Raw genomic sequence first — 18,883 nt, forward strand, 5'->3', positions numbered from 1 at the left:
AAGCTTTTAAATCCAAACATTAGCTCAAAGAGATTCCTGTTTTGCCCATTTTGAGCCAGTAGCAAGGGGTGCGAGTGGGGGTTGGTGAAGGAAAGCAGTGGATGTTAGAACTTGAAAGAATCTAGGTCTCAACTTCAGAATTTCCTCAGCTGATTACCTTTCAAGCATATGAACACAATAGGTAAATGTGCCTTGGATCTGAATTGCTAGCATTGCAAGTGACCTATTTTCAAAGTTCCTTTTAACCCCATGTGAAGGTGAATTCTAGGCAAGAAAAATAAATAATAGGGAACAAGGAGCCTCAGTCTCAGTAAAGGCTAAAAGCCTGGGTTTTAGATTCACATGCTTTGGGACTAATCCAGTCCCATGTCTGTCTTTCCTTCGATGAGTTATTTAACTTCTCCAAATTTCAGCTTTTTTGTCTGAGAACTGAGCATGGGGGCAGGTGATTGTGCAGAATGAAGTGGACAGAGAGACACTTCTTGTTCTTTGGGGTAAAAATATACAATATTGAGAGAACTCACAGGCAGAGATGCAGAAAGAGGCACCTAATTTCCCAGTCTCTTTACTCCATAAGGGCAGTTAGGCCAAACCAAGCTAGACGCACTATCTGAGCACTATCAAGTTCTCATCAGCCAAGAACCATCAGGAACAGCCTACAGTCTGATCAAGTTGGACTTATTGACTTGATGCAGCATGCTGGGGTGCTGCAAAGGACCCACATAATACCACCTTCCACAACAGTGGGGTGTGGACATATCTTTTGCATGTTTTGGGCTTTTGCTGAAGGATTCTGAGAGGTGTTAAAGGGAAGCAGGAAATAAATCTAAACTTCCCTGGTCAGTATTGGTAAGAGCACAATAGTCAGACAAAGTGTTATTATGAAATGTGACAGCAACAGGATTTCAAGGAAGCAATATTTCCTGCCAGTTTGTAGCTGGCTCATCAGTCTGCCCTCCCAACTTGATTAATGGCAGGAGTGATCTTTTGGTTTTCTGGTTTTTGGTTTTCGGTTTTCTTTTTTAGGTCAAGCTTATTTTCACCTTTTCATCCCCATTTTATCCTCATAGAACTTGAGACTCTTAACCTATATCATATCATTTATTTTTCATCTGTCAATTGCTATCTTCCCCATAATTGTGTTATGACATAAAGCTAAATTTAATATCTATTGCATTTGGGAATAGCACCATCTTTTTGTGGCTCAGAATGGGTTCTAGGATCAAGAGATTTTAGGAGGATATTTAAATGCAAATGCAGGGATGTAATTAAAACTGGACAAAACCATGATATGAAAGTTCAAAATAGGAAAAAGGAGAACTGAGCTGGGTGGGGGTACTGAAGCCAGTCTTCTTGGAAAGTAAGCAATGGCTTAATAAATAAAAAGTTGGCCCTATTCAACACTGTAGAGTTCTGAGAGGGCACGATTCATCCAGATCAGCAATTTAGTTTTCTAAGAAGGCAGTAGTTGAACAGTGCATTGTTTGTGTAAGTGGATTTCAAGGAAGTTCTTGAATCAAGTTAAAGACTTATTTCCTGAGTGAGAATTTCCTCATATATAAGTAATAAATTGTGTTAATATGAGAAGCGTACATTCTCAAGATTTGCATTGAGACTGGGAGGGAAGACTTAGGGTGTAACTGTTAGGTACCTTTGCCACAAAACATTGAGTTGTCTGCAGGAGAGATTACATGCAGGTATTTCCATTAGCCTCCAGAGGGTTTGCTGTTCACAGGTAGGAACAGACCACTGCCACCTGAATCACAGGACTGTCTGTCCTCATGCTGTAAGGAACTACCTCATAGTATTGCTGTATTAAATGAGAGATGTATAAATATCCTCAGGTAACACAAAACATTGTAAATGCTCAATAAATTGTTGTTTTGTTGTTATTATTATCAAGATTGTCAGTTAAGCAGTCTAGGGTAGTTATTGGACCATTTTTGTATAGAGTCATTATTTGAAAGGGAGACCTGAGTGATATCCCTCTAGGTGGGTTGGAGTAACCTTGACTATTTTGTTACTATGTGTCTTTCCATTTTTCTCAGGATAACCTTGAGAATGGCGGTGCCTGGAAACAAGGGGCTGAATCTGTCTTGCAGAATGGACTCCAGCAAGAAGGCCTGACTCATGTTCCAGGATATGACCCCAAGGAAAAAAGTCATGACAATATGGCATTAGAGAAGATGACCTATTTTTAGGACAATACATGCAAGCGTGTACATATACACGAAAACACACACACACACACACACACACACATACACACACACACTTCTTGCCTAATGTTAGTAGAGATGTATAGCAGTCATTATTAGAAGAAAAGGCTGCTCAATATCTATTTATACTTATTTATACAAATGAAATGACTGTTCCCTAGGACATTCTTTGCAGATCCCCAGTTTGAAGTTACAAAAAATCAGCAATGCTCTACATGCCCGGGGATTTCCTTCTTTAATAAATTAGGACTAGATTTCATCATAGTGGAAGGAGTCAAAGAATATGATTTGTGTCATATAAAACTTCAGGTTTTTGTGTTTATTTTGTTCTCTGTGTGTGTGTGTGTGTGTGTGTGTGTGTTAGAGATTGAACACAGGGCCATGTTCATGCTAAACACCTGTTCTACCACAGTGCTAAACCCCCAGCCTATTTTTTGTAGTTTTAACCATCAATATCTTAGAGCTATAGAAGCAGAATGGGAAAAGGGAATCTGCCTAGTAAATGCTACCCTGACACTGTTGGTAAAATGAGAATGATGTTGTTTGCAACCTCATGCCTCACATATATGTAGACAAATTTTAAAACCCACCCCACATCTGATAGCTCTAGTGGAACACTTAAATGCGACAAGCATCCTCCTACTGCCACATTTGAGCCTCTTTTAGTCATTACCACTACTAGAGCTGTCTGACCAAACTTTAAAGAAAATACTACAAAGCACAGAAAGGAGACAAGGGTGTCTGATCAGTGGGAGCAGTTATAACTCAATGCTGTCTTCCCTTCATGGTGCAGGGATTTGTTTCTTCTTCCTTTCCATCACCTTACAAACACAAATTGATTCTGCACATAACAAGAAGTCTGGAGTTTTTCTCTAAGATAAGGTCAGGAGAAAAAGAGCATCTTTTTGATATAAGGGTTTTTTTTTTTTTTGTTCTTTATATATTTTGGATATTAATTCCCTGTCAGAAGAATAGCTGGCAAAGAGCTTCTTCCATCCTGAAAGTTATTCTCTACACACTCTTGTTCCTTTTGCCGTTCAGAAGCTTTTTCATTTGATGCCACCCCATTTATTGGTTCTTAGTTTTATTTCTTGAGCATTAGGAGTTTGTTAAAGAAGTTGGTACCTATGCCAGTATGTTGGAGTGTGTTTTCTTCTAGCAGTTGCTATGTTCTCTAATTCCTAGATCTTTGAATCCACATTGACATGACTTTTGGACAGGATGAGATATAGGGATCTAAATATTTAGTTTTCCCAACAACTTTTGTTAAAAAAGATATCCTTTCCCAAAGTATGTTTTTGGAAACTTGTCAAGTAGAAGATGACTGTATCTATGTGAATTTGTCTCTGCATTTTCTATTCCATTTCATTGATCTTTATGTATATTTTTATGTGAATGCAATGCTGGTCTAGTTTGTTTGTTTGTTTGTTTTTACTATAGCTCTGTAGCATATTGAGGTTTAGTATTCGGAGACCTACAGAATCACTCTTCTTGCTCAGGATTATTTTGTTTTTCTGGGTCATTTATTTTTCCGTATGATTTTAGGATTGTTTTTCTAGTTCTTAAGTATTTTGATGGGATTGCATTGAACTTGTGTAGTGCTTTTGGTGGCCATTTTGACAATATTAATTTTTGTCCATCCAAGAACATGGATGTTCCCATCTTGTAAGGTCTCTTCAATTTCTTTCTTCAGGCTTCTATAATTGTCACAGTAGAAGTTTTTCACCTCCTTGGTTAGATTTATTTCCAGATAATTTTTGAGGCTATTGTAAATGGATTTTTTTTTTTTTTTTTTGATTTCTTGCAAAAGTCTGTTAGGACATCCAGTTCATATGTGCTAGCTCACCTTGCTCCAACAGATGTAAGGACCCAATAACCAAACTGTAGAATATAATTTTTAAAGTTCTAGATCAAGAGGGTAAATCACAGAAAGTGTTTAGCCCTGTGATTGTCCATGCAGAACATCCACTGTTATTCTGTGGTATATTAAGAAAACTGTGTTCATTTTAATTTAAATTATTTTTTTGTTTCTCTTTGGGATTTTCAAGATACTGGCTTAGAATGTATATTGCTACTATACTTTGAGTATTAGAAATGAGATAAACATAAGGTATAAATTAAAAGTCATGTCACAAATTCCCCAAAAGTAGTTTTTCAAAGAATAGATAGAATATATTAGAATTTAACTTATATGCCATTTTGCAGAAAATAACTTTTCTAAAAGTCCTAAATTCTTAAAAATCAAAATGCTGTTATGAAGATGCATAAGTTTATTTCTGAAAATGCAATATTCATAGCTGTGATTTATTAAGCCTTACATTTGTATATGTGAGTGTGGATTAGTAAGCAGCCTCTCAAACCAAATTTACAGCTCAATAATAATTGCAACTGATAGTCAAAACAACAACAAAAGAGAAGGGGCTCCTTCTTTGTTTAGATCAAACTATTTTCTGAATATTAATTCTATTATTCTGTGACTATACGGGATAATATCATTTCATAAAAAGAAAATACAGGTTACAGGAATTTCAAACCATATTTAATAGAAAAGATTACTTAAATATTTTACAGCAGTACAATCTTAAACATTATTGCAATGATCACAAACAATAGTCTTTCTTTAATTGTTTCCTTAGAAATAAATTGTCTAAAAAATTACAAAAATGTTGACTGTATATGTGTACATTTATATATTTAGAAATAATATGTGCTTATTTTAAATATTGGAAAGTAGCTGGATTTTGTTAACCACTTTTTTCCAGCATTAATAACCTTGTAGTATAACCTAGTTCCAAACAATTCAAATGTATTTGAATTATCGGTGGTACATATGAAAATGATACAGAATTCTAAACGAATCAATTATAGCTCAGAGTAAATTATCTAAAGGGTTATTATTATTTGTAATTTTTGGAAACAGATAATATTATTTCCTTTCTCATCCAAAATCCTGATTTGGTGAATGTAGTTTGCAAACTCCTACATGAATAACAGTCTTCAGTCTACTTTTCCAATACTGTACTTTGGTATTTGAAGTATAGTTACTTTCAGAGGAGAGTTAACTTTCTATATATTTGGTTACTTTATCATTACTTGATCTTTACCTGGAATATGAGGCTTTTGTCACAAATTGGAAAAATAGCCATTGGAGGAAAATGTCAGCAATGATATTCTCTATATCAGTAGGAAGTTTCATAAGTGGATTTTGCATTTCAAAAATATGCATCTTTTAATTTTAGAGTCCTGGAATACTTCAAAAAATAGTGGCATGTTTATACAATTAGTTAATCTTAGGAAAAAAATTTCTGGAGAATTATTTGTAATTAAGGTATATAATTATGTTTATTTTAAAAATAAATTCTGGTTGAAGATCAATATCAATATTTCTTCTATGGATGGAATGTAAAAGAGTCATCTACCCAAAAATCTTCAATGTAAACCTGATAGGTTAAGGCATGTCTAGCAGGTGACTAAGTAAACATGTCATGGTAAGCTTTGCCATATTATATAACATGGATTCCTTTATGATGTTTTGGATAATGCCTGTAATATTTGGCCCACTGATACTTAGGATCCATACACACTTGCACACACACACGCATGTAAACACACACAAAGTAAACAACAAGAGAGTTTTTATAACTAAACAATCAGGTTACTATAAACAAAGTAAAACAATATATAATGATGCTACCTTTTGTGGACACTAGCCTATGTATTCTCAGGAATTTTCAGAATCACTTCAAGTAGCCAGGTGTGGTGGTGCTCACCTTAATCCTAGCCACACAGGAGGCTGAGGCAGGAGGACTGCAAGTTCAAAGCGAGGCCCTAAGAAACTTAGCAAGAACCTATCTCCAAATTAAAAAAAAAAAATATATATATATATATATATATATATATATATATAGGCTAGGAATATGGCACAGTGCAGTGGTTAAGCCACCGTGGGTTCGATACCCTGTACAAAAAAACCCAAAAAACAAATTCATTTCAAGTGTACAGAACACCTAGTACTACCAATTACAGAACATTTTTTTGACACATTTCTAAGGCTAAGGATATTTCATGTGGTATATTTATTTAATGCCCTATTGTAATTGCATGTAAGAAAATAAACAAGTCCCAAATGGCTTATTTATATCAGTATAATAAGTCAGGTTGAATTTTCAGACAAGTGAGCAATAAGGCAATGCTACTCATTGATTTAGAATATATATTATAAAGATTTATAGATTAACTTATCTTTACCGTTCATTGCTTTGAAGAATGTTGATCTATCGGCACTTCCTTAAATTTTGATTTTATTTATATCACCAGAGTAAAATTTATTTAAATTGACTTTAAATTTGTTGAGAGTTTGGAAAGAATGTTTAATGATTAAAAATACAGAACATAAATTTTAATGATATTTAGAGGGTCTATAGAAGTATAAACATTAACATTTATACTCATCTGGTTAAATATATGATTGCAACATAATTTCTCCTGTTGACAGGGGAAAAAATGGATGGAGGAAACTACTCTGTCACTTCTGGTCATCCTAAAATTCTTTTCTTAATTATAGATGCTAATAGCTTTTCTCTACTTCAAAAACACAATATGGAGGCCAATGGATATGAATCTTAAAAGATCAAAATTACATACACTTTTAAGTACATTTTTATCCTCAGTACTTAAAATTGTAGTTGCCAAAATTAAGCTTACTAGATTTAACTACATACGTTTTAACAGATTAGAAATAAAGAGATGAAGAAGATTTAAAAACTCTTCATTTCTTTTTTGAGAGTTTACAGATAAATTAAACCATGGTTTGGTTTTCAATCAGAAAGAAGACAGGGTGCATGTACAGCACAAACTGAACAGGACTTGCAGAGTAGACTCTTTGCCTAGGTAGGAAATCCCTAAGTTGCTTTCACAATCTCCAAAAAAAATTGCTTCCACAAATATCTTTGCCATCTCTTTTCTTAGACACAGGCACCAAGAAAAGTATCATCTGCTCATATTATTTTTCTATAAAAAGTATTCAATTTGGAGTAAAGATTTACCCAGTAGCACTGAATTCCATGGGCATTGACAAAATAATCATCAGGCAGCCTTTGTACCACAGCTGTCTAGCCACCTACATAACAATTGTGTTTACGGGGACAATGTAAGTAAATCTCATTTAAGCTTAGTTTTTCAACTAATAATTGAAGAAAAAAAAGGTTTCTGAAAATCAAAGAGAGTGGAGACATGGCTTTCTCCATGCAGAAAGAATTAAGATGGGGAAAAAGTGTCAAGGCAGTCAATGTAGTACAAGGCCTGGAGATTTCATTCCTTTCTTTTTAAGGAAAGATGTGAAATAACACCTTCACAGCTGATTGTCTAGTGCAATTCATACTTACTTAGAGCCAGGTGAATGTGGAACAAGAGCCTTTCTCAAGGGAGAGCTGTGCAGAAGCACACACTGGTCCAGTCTTAGAGTAGTGAGATTGATTTAGAGGCTGCTTCTCCCTGAGTATGGACTTTGATAGTACCAGAGAATGGAACTATTCCCAACTATGAGAATTTTCCCTACCCACATGTATGTTTTCATTTACTTTTTTTTTAAGATGTCTTAATGCAAGTGAGGCTAGGGTTCAGTGGCTATAACATTCATGTTCTCTAGAAGCCATTATATGGGGTCATGAGTATGGTTTTTCATATGAACTTAGATGGCAAGTTCAATTGAAGGGAATTTTTTCACCAAAACAAAGACACAAATCCTAGGTAGCAGGAACCTGCACTGATCAATGATTTGAGTTAAGGCCTACTTCATCTTTCTCTTGGACAATGTGTTGTCATATTTCACTTTGAACAGAAATGCATATAGGGAAATGTTTTCCTTTCTGTCAGAAATTAAATTAAAATATCAGGAATGAAATAAGATGTTAATTGATTCTCTGGACAAAACCTAGAACTACACTTGGGGTCCATTATAATACTGATTTGGGAAATAAATGGAATACAAATTTCTGATGACCATAGTAGGACTGAGTAGGGTATATCTCACAGACAACAGGTGACGAACATTTGAAAATGATATCCCGAGGCCTATCTTTAACTGCCACAAATTGACCAGTCCAGTCATATCAGTTAAGCAACTCTACAGGAAACCTAGATTTTCAATTTTGACCATCAAATCAATAAAAACAAAGCAGGTCAGTAGCTTTTGACTGAGTATTGGCTATAATGTTCTTGCAGGTTCTCCTTTCTTGGCATGTATTGTACCTGTGATAAAAGTGCTGTTCCAAGGAGTTTTGATGGCGGTTGATAGAGCCAACACATGCATGACAAAAAAAAAATAAATAAGTACTTATGTCTGATGAGAGTGTTATAGTGTTGATATGAAGCATCCCCCCAAAAATTCTTCTGTGAGACAATGCAAGAACATTCAGAGGTGAAATGATAATATTATTAAAGGTGTTACCTAGCTGGTGGATTAATACACCGGGATTAACAGATTAACTGAATGGTAGCTGTGTGTACTAGAAGGGAGTCACTGGAGGTGTGCCTTTGTGGTTTATATTTTGTTCTTGTGAATGGAGCTAGCTCTCTCTACCTCCTGGTTGCACATTCTGAACTGCTTTCCTTAGCTACAACCTCTGCCATGGTGCTCTACTTTACCTTGGGTGCAGAGTTATAGAGCCAGCTGTCTATGGACTGAATCTCTGAAGTTGTTACCTCCAAATAAACTTCCTCCTTTGAGCTGTTCTTTCAGGTATTTTGCTCACAGCAAGGAAAATGAAGTAAAACAGAAATTGGTACTGAGAAGTGGGGTTATTGCTATGATTAACCTAACCATGTGATTCAGTAATTTTTGGAACTTTTTTAATTTTGTAGGAAGAATTTTGAAAAGTTTAGAGATTCAGGACAGAAAAGCTTTGGAATATTGTAAGCAGACTTTAATAGGAAATTCTGGTGGGAACTTAGAAGACCAGAATGTTAACAGGACCGTGGACATTAAAGACTGGGCTCATGAGGTTTCAAAGCAGAAGGAGAACAATATTGGAAATTGGACTAGGGGATATTTGTGTTAAAATCTTGCAAAGAAATTTCTAAATTTTGCCCTTGTTCTAAAATTATCTTTGAGGATGAATTTAAATGTGGTTGCTAATTAATTTGGCAGAAGAAATTTCAAGACAGCATAGTATTCCAGCAGTGGCATAGATATTGCTAGTAGCTTGGATCCAAGTTCATTGTGATAATCAGAAGTAGAAAGCAGAGTGTAAAGATTTGAAAACACTCATTTTGTCCAGAAAAGTGGGAGTAAATATGGGGCCAAGAAAGATATGGTTGCTAAAGATGTTATAGCCATTGAAGAGATGCAAAGTACTTTACCAAGAGACAATAGGAGTACAGATTGACAGCATCTCAGGAATTGGCATGACCACACCCATCTCAGGATCAAGATGAGACCAGAGGGGTACCCTGATAGACAGGGGGGCTTAGGAAGCTGTTTCACAATGCTCCATCACCAGACACTCAGTAGTTGCTGAAGCCATGGTCCCAGGTGATTGGCTACTGCTTGTGATGGTACGAAAGAACTATATGGTTTTGGTGCTACAAGAATGCAGGATGTTAGAGTTAGGGGGTCATGGAGGCTACCACTGAGATTTCAAAGGAAAGCCTGAGGGGGCCAGGGAAAGTGTAATAGGGTAGGAGTCCCTGTGGGCTGCTCTTGAAAGTCTGATGCATGAAGATATGAGAAGGGAGCTAAGTCACATTAAAAGACAGACCATATAACATCTGCTGAAGAAAGCCATAGGAATCAGCTATGTAGAGGCAAAGCTGAGATCATCTTGATGCCATGTGACCCAAATACTGGACATGGAACTGTAGGACTTGTTTGATCAGCTAGATTTCAGTCTCATCTCTTCTTCCTGTGCCACTATCTCTCCTTTGTAGGGTGGAAATTTTTAAATATTGAAAAAATAGCACTTGATTTTTACAGAGTTTGAGAGTTTGCCTTGAGTCTCTGAGGAGATTTTGAACTTGGAGTTTTCCATATTGCTGGAACTGTTAAAACTATGGAGACTTTCAAAAATGGTCTAATATTTTTCAATATGAGATGGGCATGAGTTTCCAGGGGAGGAGTCTTATGATTTGGATATGCTGTGTTCCCCAAAAGCTCGTGTGAGAAAGTTCAGAGGTGAAATGATTAGGTTATGCGAGTCGTAACCTAATCAATGGCTTTATCCACTAACACGGATTAACTGGATGGTAACTGTAGGCAGATGGGGTGTTGCTGGAGCAGGTGGGTTACTGCATCCATGTATTAGGAGCTTATAGTTTATTCCCAGTGAGTGGAGTTAGCTCTCTCTTCTTCCTGGTAGCAATCTTCTGACCTATTTGCCTCTATCATTTTCTTCTGCCACAATGTTGTGCCTCATGTTTGGTCCAGAGCTATGGGATTGGTCAGTCATGGACTGAACCTCTGAAATCATGAAGAAAAATAAATGTTTCTTCCTTTAAGATGCTCTTAATGAGGTATTTTGGTCATAGTGAGGAAAAGCTAAGTAAAACATAGTTGTTATTACCTCACAAGACCTACTCAAGCTGACTTTCCCATCTGTGTTGAACACAAAACATTATTTGCATCAATGTGATATTCCATCTGCATTTTAATGTGCAAATGTCTTGAAGATGACAATAATCTTATCAGAAGGTAGTGAGAACTTTTTAAGAATGGGATATGAATAAGCAACTGTTGTTTTGTATAACTAATGAATGAGCAATTCTCCCTCCCCATACAACAAATCCCAATTTAACATTTAAAAACTCAGCAGAATTAAATTTAACACATGAATTATAGAAAAAATACCATATTAAATGATAATTTATTGAGTCAAAATTTCTGCATTCATTCAATTGTACAATAGATTGTGCTAAGAGTCAATTTAGAAGTATGTGCAGCATTTAAAAGGTGCATCTCATCATGCAGTCACTCAGCATTTTACTTAAAAGTACGTGCACAAACTCAGACATTTGTGAACTATTTCAGCTATAATCTAGAGTGATTTTCCTTTGAGAATCTCTTCAGCTCTGAACAACTCATCAAGGCAGACTGCATGCACAGAGTCATTATTTTTTAGCTTAAAAAGACAAGAAGTTAGAATATGAAAATATATAAGCAGCATTCATGTAATACAGTATTCCTGAGAATAGTGTGCGCTATAAATCTTTGAGAAATAATTTGTATTCATATGAAAATGAAGATATAAAATATTTCTTTCAATCTAAACAGAATAACCTAAAACTAATATACTGTGAGGGGCTGTTAGTATTGTACTGTCAATGACGACGAAGGCATAGCTAGAGTCTACTGTACAAATTCATGATAAAAGATTTCAGATAATTTTTACCTCTATTTTGCACATCTGTTTCAAGATTATCAGGGGAAAACTTTTCTAAATTAAAGTGTTACAATTTTATTAAAGTATTGTCTTGTGTTTTTAATTTGGAAAAGATGTCAATGTCAGGTAAACAGAGAATATTTATAATCAGTCATGTGCATATAAATAGCAATGAAAAGGAAACACTGGTGCTACAAAAATGGAGTTTAAAACTCCATTGTGTAGCTAGAGAATTTAGTTATAATTTGAATGAAAGAGTACTTCGTGGCCAGTATTTGTGAGGCTTTCGCCTGGTTCAAAATTATAGGGCAAGTAGGGAAATAAAATGTTCTGGACAAGAACCATGAAACAACTATAATTTAATAACTTTTTCCCCAGAGGGAAAGAAATAAATGCAGAATTTTTTTTTCTCAGTGTTAAGAATTAGGAAAATGTTTTTCTAGAAGAGAGCCTTTATAATTTCTTTACTAGAGGAATACCAACATATCACAAAGTGCTCTTTTTTTCTACTGTGTCTAAACTGGTCTTTTACATCTTGGTAATAAATGTACTGCTTAATTGGACAAGAATTAATTGGATAAACAATAGTAATTTTCTGTGTGTGTGTTTGTGTGTGTGTGTGTGTGTGTGTGTGTGTGTGTGTGTTTCAAGGACTCATTCTCTGGAGAAGAAAATTTGGATTTCCTATTTCGCAAGGAAAAGTACCTTGACTCTTATCATACATTGCCTGACCTTAGCCCTTGTCTTTCTTCCTATCCTACCCTCATAGTTAATGCCTACTCTGGATTTTCTTTAGTTGAATGCCTCATCATTTTTGCTCTATCAGACTGTGGACAGATAGTATTGTCACTGAAAATAAGAATTCCACAACAAAGCAACAATTATCTCATTCACAATAAATTTGACTTTGTTTCTACAGAGTTTTAAAAAATAAACCAAACCAATCTATCAAAGAAATAACAAAAATCACCCTTCACTGATGAAAAAGAACTCAAAAAGTATTTTTACAAACAATATAGAATTATACACATGCATTATTTTCATTAGCTCATGAGTGCACATTGTAAAAAAATCACAAGTGTTGTAGAGCATCTGGCTTCAGAATTCCTGAATAAACATTACAATAGCAAATTGTGTAACTGGTCTCAGAGCTGCAGCATAAATTGAAACTTGCATTACATACTTTCAAGGTGCAAAGGTACAAGGAAAATCAACATATTTACAGCATGTCAAGATAGTATTCTCTATGATTTGCAATAATTCGGAGAGGGAAACATTAAATATACTATAAACCAGCCTTCCACAGTAAAGTAGGGATCAGTTGTGTTTTAAATGATATAAGAATAACCATTTGTTTTTTCTAACTATGTGGTTATTGGCATTTAGTATAAAAAATGTGCAGTGCAACTGGCTCTGCCAGTAATAAAACAGACTTGAATGTAGCCAATGCAATAGACTATTATTTCAAAGAATGACATTATTTTTGGAAACTTAGATTTTTGGTTTGACTACCAAAAGTGATGTGCAACTCTTCAACTTCATAGTCAATGCAAAGCAGCATAAATTCCTTCTCAAACAGATCCACAAATTCATCAAGAGTCAGGGAAATTCCTACTAACATGTAAGCCAGAGGAACATGGATTTCTGGCAGCAAAGGCAATAATTGATTTAAGTTATTTCTTGTAAGTATCTTAATTCAACTGAAGGTTCCAAACTCAGATTATCGTGTGAGTGAAGACCACATAATACTTTTAAGTCATGCCTGGCTTTTGAATATTTACACAAACATATGTCTTTAGAATGTCACTACCACCCTTCCTACTGCACTGCAGCCAATGGAAAGGGAAGGTCTCCAACCACACAACTCCCTGAGACTGGTTCTGAGAATTAAATTTTGGCTTCCTACATCATCAGCCTAACCTCTTTTTAAGGTCACGAGTTATTATCTCCTTCCCTAGAAACTTCTACATTCCAAATCCCAGAGATTGCTGTGATACATTTCCAAGTAGCATATGATGCCTACATTTTGTCAAATATACCTTTCTCTGAGATGTCACCTAGATTTACAATTAACATCATTCTTTTGCAACTAATGGTACCTCCCCTCTTGCACTAATGGTATCAACTAAGGCCACTCATGGTGAACAGGCTGACCACTCTGTCTCCGTTGTTGTTGTAAATGTTCTAGTTCAGCCTCATACATCATTTCCTGGACTAAGTACTTCTCCCGTCGTATTCTTTCATGTAGGCCCTTTGGTACATCTGGAATCAGGTATGCGATGAATGACTTAATTCCAAAAACGAGGTGCTACAAATTAGAGTAGAAAGTACAATTTTCAAACATTTTGAAGTACAATTTTTAAACAGGACAGAAAATCACAAACAATTCTGCATTTGTCTTAAAATCATGTATCGGAATGTAGTAGACAGTATCTTGAATATTAATATTCTAAAAAATTGTATTAGGAATGCTATACTGTTACCTGCTATCACATTAGTATCGGGAGGAAACCCATCTTTTCCTCTTCTTGATTTCATGTTTAATATCACTTTGTAAACATACAATGAATCAAATTCATGTGTATAAAATACTTACACATTATTAAATACTTTTATTAAGATGAAATATTATATACAAAAGAGAAAAAGCATATCCTGGGAAAGTTCATGTCCAATATATCATAATACACAGAGTCTAAACAATCAAGAATAAATGCTGCCTATGATAATAAGATTAGAGTCAAACTCCAACACATGCATTTCTGGAATTTGTACTGTAATAGATTTATATATCACTGTAATAACTGCTGTAACATGTTTTACTCATCATATTATTCTTCTATGATACAATACATAATACTTCTGTTTTTAAAATAAACTGACAAAAATATTGTGTTTAAATAAAGTGAGAATAAAACTCAAAGGGTAGAATGGTTGTTAGTAAATGTACAGATGTTGAATCATTCTGCTTAAGTCTGAATCTTACAACACTGTTTAGCTATGTAACCTTCAAAAACATCACCCACATTCCATGTCTTATCCCTGAAAGGGTGATACAAATAGTGCTTCTTAAAGGGATATGGGTATGAGGATTAAATGTGTGTGTGTGTATAAGAAGCTTAAAGGAGTACTCAGCATAGTATAAGCACTGCTTGAATATTACCTCCTACTATTATAAATGTATCCTTTTTGGATTTCTATAAAGAAGAGTAGATCTTTCAATTTCTCAAAAAGGAAAAATAATCTGACACTTGATCTGTGAAAAAGAACACATTTACATAAAGAACTTTTAGTAGACAATAGTCTCCAAGGCACTTCTATCTGGGCTAGTGTCCTCAGAAACTGCATTGCAAAGTAGAGCACAGTAAAGGAGGTCATATTTTCAATCAGATGCTCAGAAATTTCTTTCCTGATGATTTATATATGTACTAGCTTCAAAATATTTATGTTTGAGCCTCAGGAATATAGAGATAATTTTTTGTAAATCATCATGATTTAAATTAGTAAAGAAGGATATTCTCTATGCCCTGTTTGATGATACTAAATGTCCTATAAACTGATTCATATAGATTGATATGCAAGGATGGTTCAACATTAAACTGCATTTCTAAAAAACATTTCCTAAAATTTAATACCCACTTATCAAGACATTCTTAGATAACTATTACTAGAAAAAAATTCTCCAACTAATAAAGAGTTTATCTTAAACAAACCTACAGAAATCATAGTTAAAAATAGGAGCATTTATTTTAGTTGAGAATAAGACATGGTTGATTGTTACTGCTGTTAAGTAACATACATTCATTTCAAGTACGGTAAGACAAGCAAAGATGAGGTATAAACTTTGCAAATGAAAAGGCAATACTTCATTATTTGAAAATAATACGACATTTGTAATGACAACCCAACAGATGTGAGATACCTACACAAGGAACTGTGTTCCTCTTAGAAAAATAATTAACATTCCAGTACACCATCAAAAATCAAGCAAATCATATGATGAAGGCTATAACTTATAGCAATGAAATATCTACAAAGTTTATAGTAATAAACTTAAAAAGGAAGAAGCAACAGCTGTTTTAGATCTCAATTAAAAGATAAAATAGAACAAATTCTGTTTATCAATGAAACAGCACAGGTTTTTGTAAGTCAAAAACTACTTAGAAGTGTAATTCTAACCAAAGTCTTTCACAATATTTGAAGAAACCTGAAAAACAAATTCTAAATTTTATATGAATGATTAAAAACTCCAAGTAGCAATGGGAATTTTGAAAAATAAGATCAATAAACATGAAATCTAAAAAAAAGTTTTCATAGAAGTTGAGACTAGACTAGTGGTTAACAGAGGGGAGGGTGGGATGGGGACAAGTTGATCAATAGGTGTAAAGTCATAATCAGATAGTTATAGTTCTGGTGTGCTATTGTACAGAAACTGACACAAGGAGTAAGATCACTGTTGTGACATGCCTGACCACGTGTTCAGAAGCCTACGGAACTGGTTTGAAAGAAGAGTTTGGAAAATTTGGAGGTACAGGCTGGAGAAGCCTTTGAATGTTGTAAGCAGATCATAATGGACACTTCTGGTGGTGATGGTGGGGATGAATTTCAGAAGACCCGAAACCAATAGGAATGGAGAGGGTAAAGATTGTGGCTCTTGAGGTTTCAGAGCAGAACAAGGACTCTTGGGCATTGAAATAGGGGCTGTTCATATTACATTTCGGCAAAGAACTTGTCAACATTTTGACCATGTCCTGAGACTTTTTGAGAGACCGAATTTAAAGATGATGCTCTAATTAATCTGGTGGTGCAAATTGCAAGGCAGCAAAGCATTCAGGCCATGGCATAGGTATTGCTGACCACTTTTAACAAGTTTTACTATGAGGTTCAGGAGCAAAACGAAGAGAGGAAAGATTTGAAAAACTTGTAGTTTGGCTAGAGAAGAAGTACATGTAAAAAAGAGAACAAGGAAATTGTGGTTGCTGAAGAAATTACCTCTGTTACAGAGAAACCAAGTGCTTTGCACAGAGACAACAGAAAAGATGCCTTGAGAGCAACTCAGGAATCAATAAGTTCACACCCATAGTAAGTTCAGGGTATAAAAATAAAAACTCATTTAAGAGATCATGGGGGATCCTGCTCACAAAGCCCCTCAGCAACCACTGCATCCATGTTCTAAGAGGGTCAGGGACTATTTGAGCTAGTTGCAGACCCGGGCATCATCTACATAGTGCTGGTTCTATAGATATAAACAGGATCCCGGAAGAGTTATGGGTTATGGATGCTTCCAATAATATTTCAGAGGAAGGCCTGGTAGGCCAGGAAAAACATACATGGTTTGAGATCCCTGTGAGCAGTCCCTGACTGGGCTATGTATGAAGCTTCAAGAAGGAAGGTATGCTGGAATGGAGATGCCAGGGATTAAGAGATGCCAATGATATAAAACATTTACCTGAGGAAAGCTCCTGTCTGTAGACAGAGCCAGTGTAACAGAGAGACCACATAGACAGCATCCAGCAAAGCTGTGGGAACTAAACTGCACAAGTCCTGTGAAGTCTCTGTTTTACCATGAGACCCAGGTGTTGGAAATAGCTGACTTTCAGTATGGTTTTGGTCCCATCCTTCTTTCTATTCCAGTACTAGTACTAGTACTACTACTAGTACTAGTACTACTACTACTACTACTTCTTCTTCTTCTTCTTCTTCTTTGCAGGGGAATGGAAATCTTTGCTCTGTCCCAGTGTATATTGGATATATGTAACTTGCTTTTGATTTTTGCAGGGCCTCTGAGCCAAGATTTTTCTTTGAATCTCAGGAAACTTTTGAGTTGGACTTTTGAGCATTGCCAAAACTGTTAAGAGCATTAGGACTACTGGGGACAGACTATAGTGTTTTGCCTTGTGAGATGAATATGAACATTTGGAGGCCAGGATAGAATGCTATGGTTTGAATATTAGATGTCCCATCAAAAGCTCATGTTAGGCAATGCAAGAATGTTCAGAGGTGAAATAATTAAATTATGAGATCTGTCAGCTCATCAGTGAATTAATACATTTGGTAGAGTAAGAATTTGAATGAATTTCTGGGTGGTAACTATAAGCAGGTGGTGCATGGTTGGAGGAAGTAGGCCATTTGAGATTTTCCCTTGGGGATTATATCTTGTCCCTGGATCCTCTCTCTTTGTCTGTGTTTCTTGGCTTCCATGAGCTGAACAGCTTTCCTTTACTATACCCTTCCACCAAGATGTTCTATCCCACCTTAGGTCCAGAGCAATGAAGTTGACTGACCATGGACTAAGATCTCTGAAACCATGAGCCCAAAGACACTTTTCCTCCTCTAGATTGTTCTTGTCAGGTATTTTGGTCACAGTGATGCAAAGCCAACTAATACAATAATGTACTGCATATTTCACAAAAGCTAGAAGAAATGATTTCAACATAAAGGTAAATATTTTAATAGATATGTTTAACCTTGTCTGTGCATGACATGGTACACCTCATATACATGCATAAATTTTATGTCAACTAAAAAAATAATATAAGTATATCTAACTCTACAACTTCCCCTCAAAAAAAAAAGAAAAACAATAAGAGAATAAAAATATAAAAATAAGCATGGAATACAGCTTGTTTTTATCAGATACTAAGATATATTATAAAATCATAGCATTTAGTGTGATATAGAATTAGAACAGAAAAACAGAGTAAGATATCAGATTTCTGAGGCCAGGGATACACTTATATACATACAAAAACTTGGAATATTGCAGAATGAAATTACACAAGTCCGGATATATTATAGATTATTTTGTAAAAACCATTACAGATTATCTTTTCATAGTAAGAAAAAGAAAATCATCTTTTCCCTCAGACTGTATCTTAAGGTCAAATATCCTAGAGATATGTGAAAAATATAACTATAAAGTTAATAGTGAAAGTGTAGCAGAATATCGTTTTTGAACATTAGATCATGAAATTTTCCTAAATAATCCATATAAAATGAAACAAAAAGAAAAGCAATCATGAGGTTAACTACATCAAAAATGTTATTTGTTTCTAAATAAAATTAATAGGTTATGGAAAGGAATACATACTTGCTATGTTTAGGGATTGCAAAGCAATAATATGTAGTATATAAAAGGAAATCTTAAAATTTGCTCATGAACAGAAAGCTCAACCAAACTGGACTAAGAGTATATTGATTTACAAATAAAGAAAACCAAACTGGTTTTCCAGTACTAAAATCAAACGTCAGTATCATTGGTGACAATTAAAACAGCAATAACAGAAGAAA

The 18,883-nt window shown here is 35.0% G+C and overlaps 2 protein-coding genes across 5 annotated transcripts in view; one reads left to right on the forward strand and one right to left on the reverse strand.

The window, feature by feature from the left end:
• Positions 1–5,594, forward strand: part of Slc5a12 (solute carrier family 5 member 12) — a 63,539-nt gene extending 57,945 nt beyond the window's left edge. Inside the window, exon 15 of the mRNA XM_046438198.2 lies at positions 2,049–5,594. Within this exon, the coding sequence (XP_046294154.1) occupies positions 2,049–2,201 (153 nt within the window). The 3' untranslated portion in view covers positions 2,202–5,594. The remainder of the gene's footprint in view (positions 1–2,048) is intronic.
• Positions 5,595–11,060: 5,466 nt separating this feature from the next.
• Ano3 (anoctamin 3) overlaps positions 11,061–18,883 on the reverse strand; it is a 394,245-nt gene continuing 386,422 nt past the window's right edge. For all 4 annotated transcript variants that reach the window (XM_046438219.2, XM_046438221.2, XM_058577029.1 and 1 more), the window contains one exon: positions 11,061–13,901. In XM_046438219.2, coding sequence (XP_046294175.1) covers positions 13,719–13,901 — 183 coding nt within the window. In that variant the 3' untranslated portion in view covers positions 11,061–13,718. The remainder of the gene's footprint in view (positions 13,902–18,883) is intronic.

The sequence above is a fragment of the Marmota monax genome, unplaced genomic scaffold (genome assembly GCF_021218885.2).
Source record: "Marmota monax isolate L192 unplaced genomic scaffold, Marmota_monax_Labrador192_F-V1.1 WCK01_AAM20220418_F8-fsc00061, whole genome shotgun sequence".
In the NCBI taxonomy this organism is placed as follows: Eukaryota; Metazoa; Chordata; class Mammalia; order Rodentia; family Sciuridae; genus Marmota; species Marmota monax.